The sequence below is a fragment of the Hemicordylus capensis genome, chromosome 3, assembly GCF_027244095.1.
Source record: "Hemicordylus capensis ecotype Gifberg chromosome 3, rHemCap1.1.pri, whole genome shotgun sequence".
Taxonomy (NCBI): Eukaryota; Metazoa; Chordata; class Lepidosauria; order Squamata; family Cordylidae; genus Hemicordylus; species Hemicordylus capensis.
In genome coordinates this window covers 208238838-208255320 of record NC_069659.1, presented here as the reverse complement: position 1 = coordinate 208255320, position 16483 = coordinate 208238838, and the positions used below count along the sequence as shown (strand labels likewise).

General features: G+C 44.2%; 1 protein-coding gene across 13 annotated transcripts in view; it reads right to left on the bottom strand.

Annotated features, from left to right (window-relative positions):
• Positions 1 to 16483, bottom strand: part of LOC128351680 (uncharacterized) — a 337204-nt gene that overhangs the window by 39015 nt on the left and 281706 nt on the right. For 2 of the 13 annotated variants that reach the window (XM_053311427.1, XM_053311413.1), the window contains exon 1: positions 735 to 788. The exons of 10 other annotated variants lie outside the window; for them this stretch is intronic. In XM_053311427.1, the coding sequence (XP_053167402.1) occupies positions 735 to 766 (32 nt within the window). In that variant the 5' untranslated portion in view covers positions 767 to 788. Of the gene's footprint in view, positions 1 to 734; positions 789 to 15154; positions 15192 to 16483 lie in introns of those variants that run through there. One more of the 13 variants, XM_053311415.1, reaches the window with a different exon arrangement.

The following is a 16483-nucleotide window of genomic DNA, read 5'->3' as shown; positions in this document are numbered from 1 at the left end:
CAAGCAGGCACATAGCTCCGGGAGAGGGGGCTTATGTTTACCACTCTCCCTGGTGGTCCCTCATGCATGCCAGCCACACCCCCTGCCTGTGACATCACATGCAAGGGATGTGGCCAGCACCCAGTAGAGCCATAGCTCATTTCCCAGCCAGCTTCTTTGCCTGCTGGGTATTTTCTTCATTCTCTCCCTCACTCAGAGTGAGGGAGAGAAATGAAGAAAGAATGACAATGAAGCCAGCTGGGAATGAGGCCAGCCGGAGCTCGGGGAGTGGGGGGCAAGCCAGGTGGCTTCCAGAAGCTGTACAGCTGGGTTTGTTGAACTCATCCACCCAATTATAGCTCCACCGCTGGTTACAAGGATACCATCCATCTGCAGTGACTCCTTTTGCAAAGCAAACCTGAATGCAAGGCACATTGTGAATCTCTGGAACTTCTCACAACTCGGGGGGGGGGCGCAACCGGGGCAGCATAACAATAATTTTTTTGCAGATCATAACTGTGACCTTTACATCTGAAAGGAAATCATTTATTATAATAAGCACCCTCTACCCATTTTTATTTTTATTTATTATCATTATTTTTTTTGCTGTTAAGACCAATGACTGTGTAACAATAAAATGTGACTTGACTTGACAGTGTTCAGTAGTCACAAAAGAAAGCAGTGCTGTAAAAACCTGTTCTAAGAATTCCAATGAAGTCTTAGGGAAGTAGGGAGCACCAAACAATATATTATACCTGGTAATAAAATGCTGTGCTTCTGAGACCATAGAACATTGAGCATACTTAACAAGTAACCACACCCCACAAAGTTGATAGATGAAATGGAGTTGGAGGACCTTCAGCACCTGCTGAAATCAGAGAATAATGATGAGAAAGAAGCAGCCGCAATTCACTCATAGGAGATCCTGGATAGAGCCCTTGCCTTTCCCCCCAGAAAGTTTCAGGCACTCAGACCAACGGCTGGCAGTCTGCCAGAAAGAGGAAACTGTGCAATGCAAGTGAAGCACCCTATTAAACTTCTGAAAAGTCTTTTGATGCAGGCCTCTGCTTCCCCCACTTCTTGCTGAATGAGAGCTTAATGTAATTTTTGGAAGATACTGTCTGAAGTTAATTACAAAGTAAAGTTTTTAAAAGCTTATTCAGCTGAAGATATGAGATCACCTAGTAAACTAGCAAGAACTGGAGTCATGTAGTGGATTGTAGAAGGGGTGTCAATGCCAGGTGGGGAAAAAAGGAAAGGATTTTCTTAATAATACTTTGAATTTATCTAGAATGCCCTGGTTATATAGAACTAAAAGGGGTCTGAGGTCAAGAGGCTTGTCATGGGCCACTGAATTAATCCACTGCTGAGGTGTGAGATTTGAACTGGAGTCTCTTCTGCCCACACGTTTAGCCACTCACTGGTAAAAGGTCCAGAACCATCAGTTTCTGCTTTATACAACAAGTACTGAAAATGCATACTTTCTTCCAATATGCCCAATGCAGCAGTCAATCACACACACACACACACACACACACACACACACACACACACACACACACACACCTTCTTTCCCATGTTTGTTGGGATGTGTTTCTTTTGGTGTTGTTGATGCATGGGAGGATGGTGCTAGCTGCTAAACCTCCCTCACTGAATCATCTTAGGCTGGGTCCTCTCAATCCCATCACTGTCTAATTGAAGGACTTGTTCTGTGGTTGTTAAGGGTGTTCAGTGCCAAACATGATTGTGTCTGCATGGCATAAATCATCATCAAACACAAAATTATGGCATGATGTTTCTTATTGTTTATGTTTAACAGTGATACTCATGGTTGAAAAGGTGTTTCTTTGAACTAGATCATGTGGTTTTAACCAATGACCAAAGACAACATCACTCATTCAAAATAATTGAATCATCTTGCCTCAAGAATCCTAACAATTTGCACAGAGCAAATTGGTCTTAATTAATAATCTTGCCTTTCTATTTTTAGGAATGCAATTGTATAAAAATATTATTTATCAGGAAGAAGCTCATTAGTACATTAAAATATGGAAGTAAACATAGCGGCTGAGAAAACTGTTGCTTTTTTAAAAATTCTGTAAGAATTATGGGAGATGATGGATGTAACATTGAGGGCAATTAAGAGCATTGGGGGCAATTTGAAAAGATTACATTCAGCACAAACATAAAAACTCCAGTTCTTCAGGTTTTAAACATGTATCAGTTTAACCCAGGGGAAAACCAGCTGTGAATTGGCTAGCACCCATTACATCTCCAGAATTCTTTGTGACTGTTTTAAAAACTGTTTTAAATAAGTTGAAGTAGTAACATATATATTAATACATATATTCTCTTTAATATGTTTATATCTATGTAAACCGCTTTGGAAACTTTGTTGAAAAGTGGTATATAAATATTTGTAGTAGTTGTAGTAGTAGTTTAAAATATTTTTAAAGGAGGACAGTCTGCCTGAAGCATGAGAAGGGAGGCAAAACTGATGACCGAACCAGCATTCACCTTGTTGATGTGTATGGCATACAAGTTGCAAAGCTGAGATTGCATTGTGAATGAAGTACCTGTAGTCATTGCTGTTGAAATGTTACATCTGGCTTCACCCTTTGACTGAACTGTGAGATATTGAATGGAAAAGTAATTCACCACAATGAGATGCAAATCTGAGGAATCCTTAGATGACAATTGCAGAACCATTCACATCATATTTCTTAGTGTTGGCTGTAATATATTCATTCCACCCCATTTGGCATGTAGACTCTGCATTCAGCTTGCCTTACTAATTAAGTTCCTCAGCGTCACAAAATCCACTTTAAAAAAACAAAACAAAAACCATTTCTTGCATTTCTAGTCCCAGCTGCTTTTCCATGTGGCTTGGAGGATTGCCTTCTGGAGCTCTGTGTTCTGTGTGACAGCAACCATTGCTATATAAAAGTAATTTCATTGATTACCTATCTCAGAACTTGATTCGCAGAGACGGGACTAAACTGGTGAGACCTATGGTTTTATCAGTCTCCAAAGTATTTTAGCTAATGCATATACTTTTTTAGTAGACATTGTGGACATACAGCTTACACAGTGCACCCCCCGCTCTGAAACAGATTCCCTCCAAACATTATTTCTTAGCTGCAAAGGGAAGCAAGTAAGTATCTACATTAAATAAATATAAGCTATGGATGACAGCAGGTGCCATCAACAGCCTCTCCCCCCGCCCTCCACCCACTTCCACCACCCACATCTGAGACCTGAGTTGCATGAGAGTGGAGTCAACCCCTAGGAAGTAAAAATAGCCCCAAACCCTGCATAGGACACCTTTTAAAAATGGTGTTTTGAGGGGGGATATTGAATTGTTTAGGTTTCATCTGCCATAAACAAACATTTTTTTAAAAATCATAGTTAGCTCTGAAATTCATCTCCCCTTACTTCCCCTCTAACTCTCACATATTTTTGCCCGCACAATACCACTCTGGGGTTAGATACCGCACTGAAGCTCTGCTCAGATACTACGTACAGCCAACACATGAGGGGAGCAAACGGGAATGTACTAGGGGTGTGCACGAACAGGCCACAGTGGCTCGTTTCAAATTCAAATTGCCAGTCCACCAACCAGTTCATCAGAACTGGCCAGTAGTTCAGTTTGTGCTGTTGAACTGGGCTGAACCTGTTTGGCCCAGTTCGAGTGCCTTGCTTGTAAAGGGGAATCGGGCAAGGATTCCCTTTTACAAGCACATGGCATTTCCTAGCTAAAAAATTTGTTCAAGGGGCGGGAGAGAGGGCAACATGGTGGTGGTGGCAGTGCACCATGGCTCCTTGGCTGCAGCTCTATGGCAGTGGCAGCCCCTCTTGGCCTTGCCAGCACTTCTTATCATAAGCCCTGCTGGATCAGGCCCAAGAAGGCCCATCCAGTCCAGCATCCGGTTCCACACAGTGGCCCACCAGATGCCACTGGAAGCCTACAGCAGGAGCTGAGGTCATGTCCTCTCTCCTGCTGTTACTCCCCTGCATCTTGTACTCAGAGGCATCCTGCCTTTGAGGCTGGAGGTGGCCTATAGCCCTCCAACTAGTAGCCGATGATAGACCTCTCCTCCATGATGCTATCCAAACCCCTCTTAAAGCCATCCAGGTTGTTGGCTGTCACCACATCTTGTGGCAGAGAATTCCACAAGTTGATTATGGGTTGTGTGAAAAAGTACTTCCATTTGTTGGTCCTAGATTTCCCGGCAATCAATTTCATGGGATGACCCCTGGTTCTAGTGTTATGGGAGAGGGAGAAGAATTTCTCTCTATCCACTTTCTCCACACCATGCATGATTTTATAGACCTCTATCATGTCTCCCCGCAGTTGCCTTTTTTCTAAACTAAATAGTCGCAGGTGTTGTAGCCTTGCCTCATAAGAAAGGTGCTTTAGGCCCCTGATCATCTTGGTTGTCCTCTTTTGCACCTTTTCCAGTTCTACAATGTCCTTTTTTAGATGTGGTGACCAGAATTGTACACAGTACTCCAGGTGTGGCCGCACCATCATTTTGTATAAGGGCATTATAATATTAGCCGTTTTATTTTCAACCTCCTTCCTAATGATCCCTAGCATGGAATTGGCCTTTTTCACATCTGCTGCACATTGAGTCAACACTTTCAACCAGCTGTCCACCATGACCCTAAGATCCCTCTCTTGATCAGTCACTGACAGCTCAGATCCCATGAACATATACTTAAAGTTGGGGTTTTTCATCCCAATGTGCATCACTTTACATTTGCCAACAATGAACTGCATTTGCCATTTTGTCACCCACTCCCCCAGTTAGGAGAGATCCTTTTGGAGCTCCTCACAATCTGTTTTGGATTTCAACAAAAGGATACCCAAAAGCAGAGGCGTAACTATAGGGGGGGCAGGGGGGGCACGTGCCCCGGGCGCCATCTTTTTTGGTCACGTGGGGGGCGCTGCCATGACCAAATTTTTTAATTTTTTTTAAATTTTTTGTTAATACAAATGTTTCCTGCTCAGTGCAGCAGTGCTGCAGCAGTCAAGGGAGCGCGTCGGTGCCCCCTTCCCCACGAGCGGTCCGTTCCGCGCCACCTGCGCCCCCCGCATTGCTTTGCTGGCGCCTGGCGGCCAGTCAGTGGCCTGGCTTGGCAGCGGCGGCAGGCGCTTGTGAGGAAAAACCTAAGTATAGTGTAGTATGTGGGGGGGGGGGGGGGGCGGGGGGCGCCATTTCAGTGCTTACCCCAGGCGCCAATTTCCCTAGTTACGCCTCTGCCCAAAAGAGTTTGGTATCATCTGCAAATTTGCCACCTTGCTGCTTACCCCTGCTTCTAGATCATTTATGAATAAATTAAAAAGCACTGCTCCCAGTACAGATCCCTGGGGAACCCCATTTCTTACTTCCCTCCATTGTGAAAACTCTCCATTTATCCATACCCTCTGTTTTCTGTCTTTCAACCAGTTTGCAATCCACACATGTACTTGTCCCCTTATCCCATGACTGCTAAGTTTTCTCAGGAGTCTTTGATGAGGAACTTTGTCGAAAGCTTTTTGGAAGTCCAGGTATACCATGTCAACTGGATCACCCTTATCCACACACTTGTTGACACTCTCAAAGAACACGAAAGTTCCGTGAGGCAAGATTTAGCTTTGCAGAAGCCATGCTGGTTCTCACCCAGCACAGCCTGTTGTTCTATGTGATTTACAAGTTTATCCTTGAGGATGCTTTCCATCAATTTGCCTGGAACGGATGTTAAGCTAACCGGCCTGTAATTTCCCGGATCATCCCTGGATCCCTTTTTGAAAATCAGTGTTACATTGGCTACTTTCCAGTCCTCAGGTACAGAGCCTGATTGCAGGGATAAGTTATGTATTTTAACAAGGAGGCTGGCAATTTCACATTTGAGTTCTTTGAGGACACTAGGATGGATGCCGTCCGGTCCTGGCAATTTGCTAGTTTTCAGTTTTTCCAGACAGTTTAGAACATCATCTCTTGTCACTGCTATCTGACACAGTTCTGTAGGCTCCATCCCTAAAAAGCCTGCTTCAGGAACAGGTATATTCTCAGTATACTCTGCCGTAAGACAGATTCAAAGAATTCATTTAGCTTCTCTGCAACTCCATATACTCCTTAATAATCCCTTTCACACCCTCATTATCCAAAGGTCCAACAGCCTCCCTGGCAGGTTTCCTGCATCTGATGTATTTAAAGAAGTTTTTGTTATTCCCCTGGATGCTTTTGGCTAAATGTTCCTCAAACTCTCTTTTCGCCTCCCTTATTGTCACTTTGCATTTCTTTTGCCAGAGTTTGTGTTCCTTTCTGTTCTCCTCATTTGGGCAGGCCTTCCGATTTCGGAAGGAAGTCTTCTTCCCTTTTATGGCTTCCTCGACGTTACCTGTTAGCCATGCTGACATCCTCCTGGATTTAGTGGTACCTTTCCTCCTTTTGGGTATACAACTTAACTGGGCTTCTAGTATTGTGGTTTTGAGTAAACTCCATGCATTTTGGAGCGAAGTGACTCTCCTGATTTTCCCTTTCAGCTTTCTTTTCACCATAATTCTCATTCTGGAGACCCTCTGTGCACTACACCACCACTCACTCTGGGCCACCCCAGCACCCCACAAGTGGCTTTAAGGGTTTTCTCCATAGGGAAGAATGGAGGTTTCAGCAGCCCCATAACTGGAACATAGGAAGAACATAGGAAGCTGCCATATATTGAGTCAGACCATAGGTCCATCTTGCTCAGTGTTGTCTACACAGACTGGCAGCAGCTTCTCCAAGGTTGGCTGCACTTGGGGGATGCTGGGGTGGCGCAGAGCGAGGGTGCCAACCACCCCCATGGGTTGCTAACCCATGAGGTACTGGGTTTTGTTGTTTCTGAGGTGTTCTGAGTGTACATTCTTTGGTAACATATAAGATTTTCAATGACAAACCATGAATCCACGCTCATTTGCTAATCTTAAAGACACATAAACTTCAAAAATCACTTAAAAACCAGCCCTTTGCCCAATTCCTTTCAAATAATTCTAATAGCTTCCTTGCCCCCCTTGGGCACTACCACCCACCACACTCTGCTCTAGGCAACCCCTTTGCCCCCAACGTGAAGCTATACATTTGCTGACACCTCCATGCTTCTTTATGGAGAAAAACCTTAGACGCGTTAATTTCAAAAATCACTTAAAAATTAGCTCTTTGCCAATTTCCTTTCAAATAATTCTGATAGATTCTTTGCCCACCCTAGGAACTACCACCTGCCACACTCTGCTCTAGGACACCCCTCCCCCCCCCCCCCGACGTGAAGCTATACATTTGCTGCAATCCTAATTATTCTCTATGAGGAATTCAAAAATACTTTAAAAATTCACCAATTATCGGAGGAGTGTCTGATTGCCTTGGGATTTTGTGGGTGGTAGGCACCCCTGTCTGTCTACCACCCACCCTGCTTTTGCGCCCCTAGGTGCTCCACAATAGGGGATATGGACTGGTTTGGGTCCCATTATACTCTATGAGAAAAATAATTAAAAATATTTCAAATATTCATTAAAAATCATAGGGGTGTCTGATTGCTTCAGGGTTTGCATGGTTGTTGGCACCAATGGGTGCTCCACAATAAGGAATAATGTCCTGGTTCGAGTCCCATTATATCCTATCAGAAAAAATAAAAATAATTTTCAAAAATTCATAAAAAATCGTACGAGTGTCCGGTTGCTTTGGGGTTTGGGTGACAGGTACCCCTGGGTGCCAGCTACCATCCTACCAATTCTCAGGTGTCTGAACTGATCCAAACCGGTCCGAACCGAACCAGGGGGTGGTTCGGACAAAACCAAAACCGAACCACCCCCTCCTGGTTTGGACCCGGTTCAGATCCGAACTGAACCGGGCGAACCAGTTTTGTGCACATCCCTATTGGAGGACCTTGCCCATGTTTTGCTGGGACTCTGCTGTAGGAGTGGCCACTCCCGGAAAAGAATCAGTAATCCTTTAAAATCCTAAAACTTAATTTCTTACAATGCTATGGATCTTGGTGAGTCCCTTACCCATCTTGATAAGCTCTATCCTCATCTGACAGCTGGCAGAATAACTCTTTGGATCAATTCGTAGCACAATTGCTACAACTACAAGTGGCATAGGAACTCCTGGATAGGAAAGAAAGGGCCTGGATAAGAAAGAGAGGGCCTATGGCCCTAGTTTTGGCACAGAATTAGGCCAACATGATTGCATGTGGATTCTGCATTTTCTTTAAATTTTGTCACTCTAACATGAAAGACAGTGCATGTCTTGAATCACTCAATGACTTAGAATTCAAGTTACATGACTAGGGGTGGGCTATACTTTTATGCAAGGTACACAGCTCTGGATGGCTTCACAGGCCTGAGTTGGGAGAGGCTGGGAACACAACCATGTGGATAGGCAAACAACAGTGGCTTTTTCTGGAGAAAAGAAAAGGCTAATGTAGTCAATTTCTATACCCCAAGCCACAAGCTGCCCAGGAGGGGCAGCACTACTGTTGAGAGTAGCGGCAAACCTAGCTATTTCTGGCACCTCAACCTGAAAGGCTTTGGAGCCCCCCCCCCACCGCAAGGTCCCCCTGCCACCACGAGGCCCCCTTTAGAAAAATTTAGTGCAAACTTGAGAGGCCTCTGTCTTGGACAGCCTCCTGCTGCTGCTGCCCACACCCACCACTGCCCTGACCACTGCACTGCCCTTTGCCCTTTTTGCTGCCTTTTTGTGGCTGCCACATATGTGGCTGGGCGGGACGTGGGCGGGAGGTGATCCGAGCAGGCTTCCCCCCTGTGGTGGTGGCGGCGGCAGGTGGAGCAGCCACTGGGCCTGTCCATCCAGCCCAGTGGCCCTCGAGAACTGTGAGGCAATCCAGTGCATCTCCGCAGTTGGAATAGATCATTGCAAGTCTGTGATGATATGGGCTTGTGACGATCTATTCCAACTGCAGAGGTGTGCTGGAGCACCTCGCAGTTCTCAAGAGCCACTGGGCCAAATAGACAGGCCCAGAGGCCACTCCTCCCACCGCTGCCACTACAGGGGGGGACCTGCTCAGATCATCCCCCACTCCCCAGCCACACACATGGTGGCTATTATTGGAGGTTTGGTGTGGTGGGTTAGGGTTGGCAGTGGAGTGGTGACAGAAGGCCCCCCTGGACATTTGGAGGCCCCCCTGGACCTTGGATGCCATGGGCCAGGACCCCAAGGTCCGGAGGTAAGAGCACCTCTGGCTGAGAACAACCACTTCACCTGCACCTTCCTCACTGCAATACTGTAAACTTCCTCAATAATGGATGAATCATGTAGAAAGGAGATTGACATGTGCACCAAAGGAATTTCCCTTGAACTATTTTACGTTATTTAAAATGGTGCCTGCTCTAGCTTTCTATTCTTTAGCCAGTATTCCCCAAAGCTACTTCCCTAACTGCAAACATTTGTGGTTTTCCTTTGGTTCCTACTAGGTGCCACGACCATTATGTATGTGGTGTCCTCATTACAAATATCACTTGCAGAGGGTGAGTGGCATTTAGAACCAGTGGCCATGCTGTTAGTTAAAACAAGAGCTAGTTCTTTCTTGCAAGTAGCCCTCATGGCGATTCCTCCAAAGCATATGGAAATTGCAGGCTTAGCTAGGTTCCTTTTCATTTCCACTGTTTCATGTCAGGCCATTATCTGCTAGAGTTAAATCAATACCACAGGTAAAACAAATTGCCATTGCCTCCACTCTAATCCAATATTGTGGCAGAATTAATATCCCTCTCTCAACCCACCAGAGAGTTGGAGCTATTAAATCCTAAATTAGGGGTGTTCTGTTTTGCATGATACAGAACAGAGTTCTCCAGAGAGGGTTCAGTTAGTGTTGCTTCCGAATGAGCATCTGCCTCTAGTACTGCTTAGCTCTCTTTTGTTATTATCAAGGGATGCTTTCTGCTTTCTATTAATCTCTCATGTCCTATTCTTTGGGTATCTTCTGGCTAAAACCAAATATAGAATTCAGCAGCCAAGTATGACTTACTGCTGATGGGTCTATGGGATTAGCACAGACTGGGGCTCTCACCAATGAGTGGATGGACAGACATTTTCAAGAGCCAGATATGCAATATTTCTTGGATGGTTCAATCACACCCAATATAGAGATGTTGCCTTCTGGATCTTTATATGTCATTGCTCTGAGAATGCCTCCTTTTAAACAGGAGGCACAACCTCCTCCAAGTGCCAGTAATCCTAGCTTGTCTCAGTGGGACCATCATAAAGTATATGAAAGAAAGCACAATCAAGGCATCATGGAAACTCCTCAGTGGAAATATACTATTACTTTGATCCCATCTATTAAAATATTCCAACCCACCACAATTTGTGTGTAACAATGTACAGCAATAGAATCAAGAGTGTGTATGTGGTGGTGGTGGGGGGGAAGAGGAGTACAAAACAATCCCTTTGTTCATGCTTGGTAAGAGATTGAAATTAATTAAGAGTGAAGTGTGCCCTCAGTTTTAACTTTCGGAAACACTAGTTTAGAGGGAAGGAAGAGCCAGTGAGACAGAGCCTTTTGATTTCAATTGTTAAATTATTCTTAGTGTTTTTAATTGCAAGCAGCTCTGAAGGACTTACTAAGTGTTCAAAAACATAGGAACATAGGAAAATAGGAAGCTGCCATATACTGTCAGACCATTGGTCTATCTAGCTCAGTATTGTCTTCACAGACTGGCAGCAGCTTCTTCAAGGTTGCAGGCAGGAATCTCTCTCAGCCCTATCTTGGAGAAGCCAGGGAGGGAACTTGAAACCTTCTGTTTGTCCCAGAGCAGCTCCATTCCCTAAGGGGAATATCTTACAGTGCTCACACTTCGAGTCTCCCATTCATATGCAACCAGGGTGGACCCTGCTTAGCTAAGGCGACAAGTCATACTCCCCACTCCACACACAGACAGCCTGATGTATGGATCTCAAGGCAGTGTACAGAATTTAAAACACAACAAATATAAAGCAGAGTAAAACCAACTAAAACAATTTCACAGAATAAAAAGTTAAAACAATTTCATAGGATAGAAACAATTAAACAGTTTAAAATTAATTTTAATTAAAAGCCTGAGCAAACTGGTGTGTCTTCGGGTTCTCCCTAAAAGCGAACAGAGAAGATGCACTCATTTTGACAGGGAGCATATTCCAAAGCCTCAGGGCACCCACAGAGAAGGTCCAGTCCCAAGGCACCACCAAATGAGCCGGTGACAACCGTAAATAAATCTTAAATAATAAGGTAAATAATCTTAAAACAATAGTACATATGTTGGTGACCTCCAGTCTTGACTGCTGTAATGCACTTTATGTGGTGCTGCCTCTGTACATAGTTCAGAAACTATAAATGGAACAGAATGCGGCAGCCAGGTTGATTTCTGGGACAACCTGAAGGGCCCATATAACACTGATTCTGTAAGAATTGCACTAGTTGCTGATATTTTTCTGAACAAAATACAAAGTGCTGATAATTACCTATAAAGCCCTGAATGGCTTAGGTCCAGGATACTTAAGAGACTGCCTTCTTTGTCATGAACCTTGCCACCTATTAAGATCAGCTGGGGAGGTCTGGTTCTGGTTGCCATCGGCTCATCTGGTGGTGACTCAGGGCCGGGCCTTCTCTGTGACTGCCCCAGGGCTTTAGAATGCATCCGTTTGCTTTTAGGAAGACCTCAAGACACACCTGTTTTCTCAGGCTTTTAATTTAAATTATTTTTAAACTGTTTGTTTTTATCTTGTGAAATTGTTTTGTTTCACTCTGTGAATTTTTTTTAATTGTTTTTATTCTGTGAAAATGTTTTGTTTGTTTTTGTTTCTATATTGTAATTTGGATGTATAATTCAGGCCATAAATAAATAAATAAATTTATCAGGCAGTATATAAATATGATGAATGGAATTGAATGGAATGAATACTACAGCAGTATTTTGATGGCACGTGAGGAGGCAGTTTGGATGAATCCTTCCCGTGTGATTAGAAAAGGAATGGCATGATGAGAGAGGGAGTGGAATGTGTTCATTTGTAGAGAAGTGCAAATTGATTCGGCAATGAATTGATTCGACTCAAATCTGGCTGATTCGAGTGTTTCTTCCTCAAAATGGATCACCCCAAAAGGGGTGATTAGATTAGAGGTTGAATCTAGCAGAATCAATTCGGCCTTCAATGTGAGTGGGGAGGGAGGGGGAGGAGAGCCTCACGTACTTTAAAAATATGCACTGGGGCACCTTGAAACTAATTACCTTTATCCATTGCAGAGCCTGCAGCAGTGACCAGTCCCGCCACCATCCCCATGTGGCCACTGGCCGCTCCTGTGAGGAAGAAGGCACACAGAGGTCCCTTTGAACCATTCCTTTAGCATGAGCGGAGACATCAGTCATTCAGAGCTGGCAACAGCAGGGAGGCAGCGACTGAACTTCCTCCAACTGCTGCCTCCCTGAGACCAGCCTGACCAGCCGCTCGCACTTACTAAACCTAGCGCTGGGCTAAGCTTTCTTTAAATGGCCTCTGCGCCCAGCATTCTTTTAGCTAGAACACTGGTGTTTTTTGCACAAAAATACTGGCGTTCTGGCTAAAAGAATGCTGGGCTGCCCCATTAAATGGCCTCCCCACAGCTGTGCAGAGGCCATTTAAAGGTGGCTTAGCCCAGCGCTAAGTTTAGTAAGTGCGAGTGGCCAGCCTGAGTGGCTACAGGAAGGAATGGCCGTCCAATCGCTACCTCCCTGACCAGGCTGGCAGCAGAGAGGGATGGTGGGTCTGATCGCTGCCTCCCCACCACTGCCAGGTATGAATTACCAATGTGTCTGTTCCTGCCAGAGGCGTGGTGAAAAGGTGCCTCCATGCAGCTCTTCTTCCTCACAGGAGCGCCCAGAAGATTCAGGGGGATGGTGGTGGGTGGCATCACTGCTGAGGGCTCTGCAATGAATAATTAACTTTTGTTTTTAAAGTACATGAGGCTCTCCGCCCACGCCCACGCCCAACAGCACAGGTTGAATCAATTTGGATTCAATTAGAAAAATCAAGTCCGAATCAAATCAACGTGGTTTTGAGCCGGCTAGATTCATGGCCGAATCAAAACAGCTGGTTTTGACTTGACCATGAAATGAATTGCAATTAAAACCCTTTTCATTTGTGTTAATTGCATGTGGCTTGAGCATATCACTCAAACTGGCCCTGTGTTTCCATTTCTTTCCCCATCCCTATTCCATCTTGTGGGATGCAGGTGAAAGTTGTACTACATGATACAAAAGGGGAAACATGAAATGCAGCTTCCATTTTTGGTGGCAAACAATTTCATGTTTCTTAAAATGTGTAGCTCTGCCTTAAAAGAGTGCCAGAAACTAGTTACCCTTCTGTTCACTGGTTTACTTTTCTCTTTTTTTCCTTCCCTCTTTGAGGCCCAGGTAAGGACTGACTAGATTTAGAACTGAGAGGATATTTTTCAAAAATTTGAAATCCACCAAAAATTCCAGTTTCAAAAGTCAAATTTTCAATGTTTACATTTGCCCTCAAAACCCATCATTTGAATTTGGAGAATGAAATATGACATGAAACTTTCCCCCTCAAATCCTGATTGCTATTATATTTATGTTGTGTGATACTGTCCAATATTCATTGCTACATGTCAAATACTGGTTGATGCTGAAGGCTAGCTGTTAAATTCAGTCAAATGTTGACTTCTACTGCAAAATCTTCAGATGTCTAATGCTGATCACTCTCTAGACTATTACACTGTGTATTTACATTTTGATCCCACCTTTCCACAAATACTATCCAAGGTGGCTAATATTTCATTAGAAAACAAAAATTGGCTTACATCCTGACTGAATTACTCAGAGGTAAAAGTACTCAGGAGTTTATCTAAAGGACTACTAAATTTCATTAGGACTTCCTCAAGTTAATTTAGTTTAAGGTTTAGTTAAATTTAGCCAGTATAACAATATTATTTTAGGAAAAAACTATAAAAAGTAAACTAAAAATAGTATAATCAGGAGGACAATTCAAGATCAGAATAAAAACCGCAACAGAGAAACAATTTTTTAAAAACACACCACAAAAGCCCATTGAAAAGTATCACCACCTAAGATTCACTATTTTCATTTGCAAAGGAGAATTCAGAGGAGAACTGGAAGGGCGATGGCTATGTATGGCTTATGAGATCTTCCTACCTGCTGCTGGAAGTGGTTGATTGGTGCTTGCCATTCTTTTGGTTTTTACAATTATGATTTTATCGATTTGATTTGCTTGTGATGTTTTTCATCTGATGTACTTGAGGCCAATGATGAAAGCTGGTTTATAAACAAACCCATACATAAAATGCATTTCAGGCCTGAGTTTTCTGGAGCCTCTACCAAGAGCCCTGCAAGTCAGGCATTGAATCTCTGTTCTCTGTGCCACCAAAGTCTCTAGGAGGAGAATGGAACTGCCGGCAGTTCAAGCTGGGATACAACCACGGACCCAAACGTCCTGGTCTTGGGCATCAGGTGGCCCCAGAGAGCCAGTCTTGTGCTAATGTTTCCTATGGGCTGGTTCAAATGATACCTGACCCAGCACCCATGAAGATGAAGGGGGAGGGAGCACTGAGAGGGTGCCTGTGGGGATGTGCTCCAAATCCCTTGATTGTATGTGGGGGCTATTCATCTGAATGGTCCCTAAGCACACACTCCAAGTACTTGTTTAAACCAATATTTGGAGCATAATTTTAGGGGTTATATGAATTAAAGCCCCCCCCCCACACACACACACAATCAAGGAATACACTGGGAAGGCATTGGGACATCCGTGGAGAACATCCCTTCTTCTACAGATGTGCCACTGAAGGTATCATTTGAATTGGCCCTATGTTGCTCTTGCTGGCCCACCCTCTACTTTTTCCTCCACCGCCCATCATCTTTCCTGCTGCTGGGGTTTCCAACAGCTGTGCATTTTTAATGCCAAGTGAGAAAGCAGATGCGAAAAGAGGAGCTGTGGAAGGCTTAAGAAGCACTCCTGACCATTGCCTCTCCCTTGCAAATCATGCCTCTCCACTTCTCTGCTGCAGAGGAGCGGCAGTCGGACCTCAGCCCTGTGTTTGCTACCGAACATGCAGACTGGCCCTTGTGCTTCTTTTGGACAGCCAAACCCCATCTATCCATCAGCCTCTCTGGTTCAGGGCAAATGCGCTTTTCTCTTACCATTTTGTCATAGAGCAAAAAGGAGAGCCCCCTTCAGTTTCACCATTTTCCTTCTGGGCAAGCAAACGGGAAGCTGGGGGGAGTCAATGGGCTCTTTGAACTGAACCGCTGATCATCAAGGTCAGGCAGCATTTGAATCAATGCCAGAAGAATGCTCTGAAGATCAGAAATCAGGGTGTATTTGACTCCTGAGCGTGATATTATGGATTCTAAATAACAACTAAAGCAAAAATTGAAACAATGTCAACAACAAAACAAAAACCAAAAACAGTTGAAACCAGTCCTTGGAAACCAGCCAAGGATACTGAAGGAGGGGAAAAGATACAGAAAGGCAGACAACATATCCTGATTTAGGAAATGAGCCTCAGCAGGGATCCGAGACATTTAAATCAGTTGCTACTTCTCTGCCCTTTTTATTTCCTCTAAATGATGTGTACAGTTACTTCCAGCTTCCCTCCCCATCTGCATACATGATTTGGTTGCATGTTTATTCCCTTAATTCATTACCTCCTCTGCAATGACGCAGCCAAACTTTGTGATGCTTTAGCCTTTGAGTGCTTCTGCCAGGCATTGCAGGCCTTTTTTTGCTTATTTATGGCTGCTGCAGCCAAGCAGCAGCTGCTTTCTCCGGTTAAAGAGAGGTGGACTTTGTTACTGGGGAGCAAAGGCATGGCACAATGGAGAGAAATATGCAGTCTGATAAGAGGAAGAGCCCAGGAGATGGAGCTTTCAGAGGTTTGCTAGATAGTCCAACTGGCTGGAACAATTCCATCATTCTTGTTCTGCCTCTTTCTTTCCCTCCCGCTCCTTGTTCTGCTCTGGGAACCAATGTTATGCTAAAGCATTGCCATATTTATCTCAACCCATTACAGCTCTTTTGTATCTGAAATCTTTTTAAATGGTTTTCTCAGGCTCTTCAAACCAGTCCCATAGCTTGTCATTTCTTTGCCCAAGGTGAGTTTCCTTATTCTAAACACACACCCCACACACACACCAGAGAGGCAGGAGCACATAGGTGAAGACCAAACTACATGTTACAGCAAATTGATTGTTGGGCCAGATGTTCTTGATTATCCTTTGCAAAATAGCCATGGGGGGTGGGTCTGATCATGGTATGGCAGGAGGGGAACTTTTACTCTTAGCCTCACCACAGTCCTAATGAATTGAGCCCTCCTGAGACCATTATTTATCCCATGAGTGGAGCTCTCATAGGCACTAATAAAAAACTACTGCACCAAAAACCTACACGTGCACACCTCAACACATGTAGACTCTGAATACATGATCACTACCTTCCATTTCTACTGTTATGATCAATAAATTGGGCCA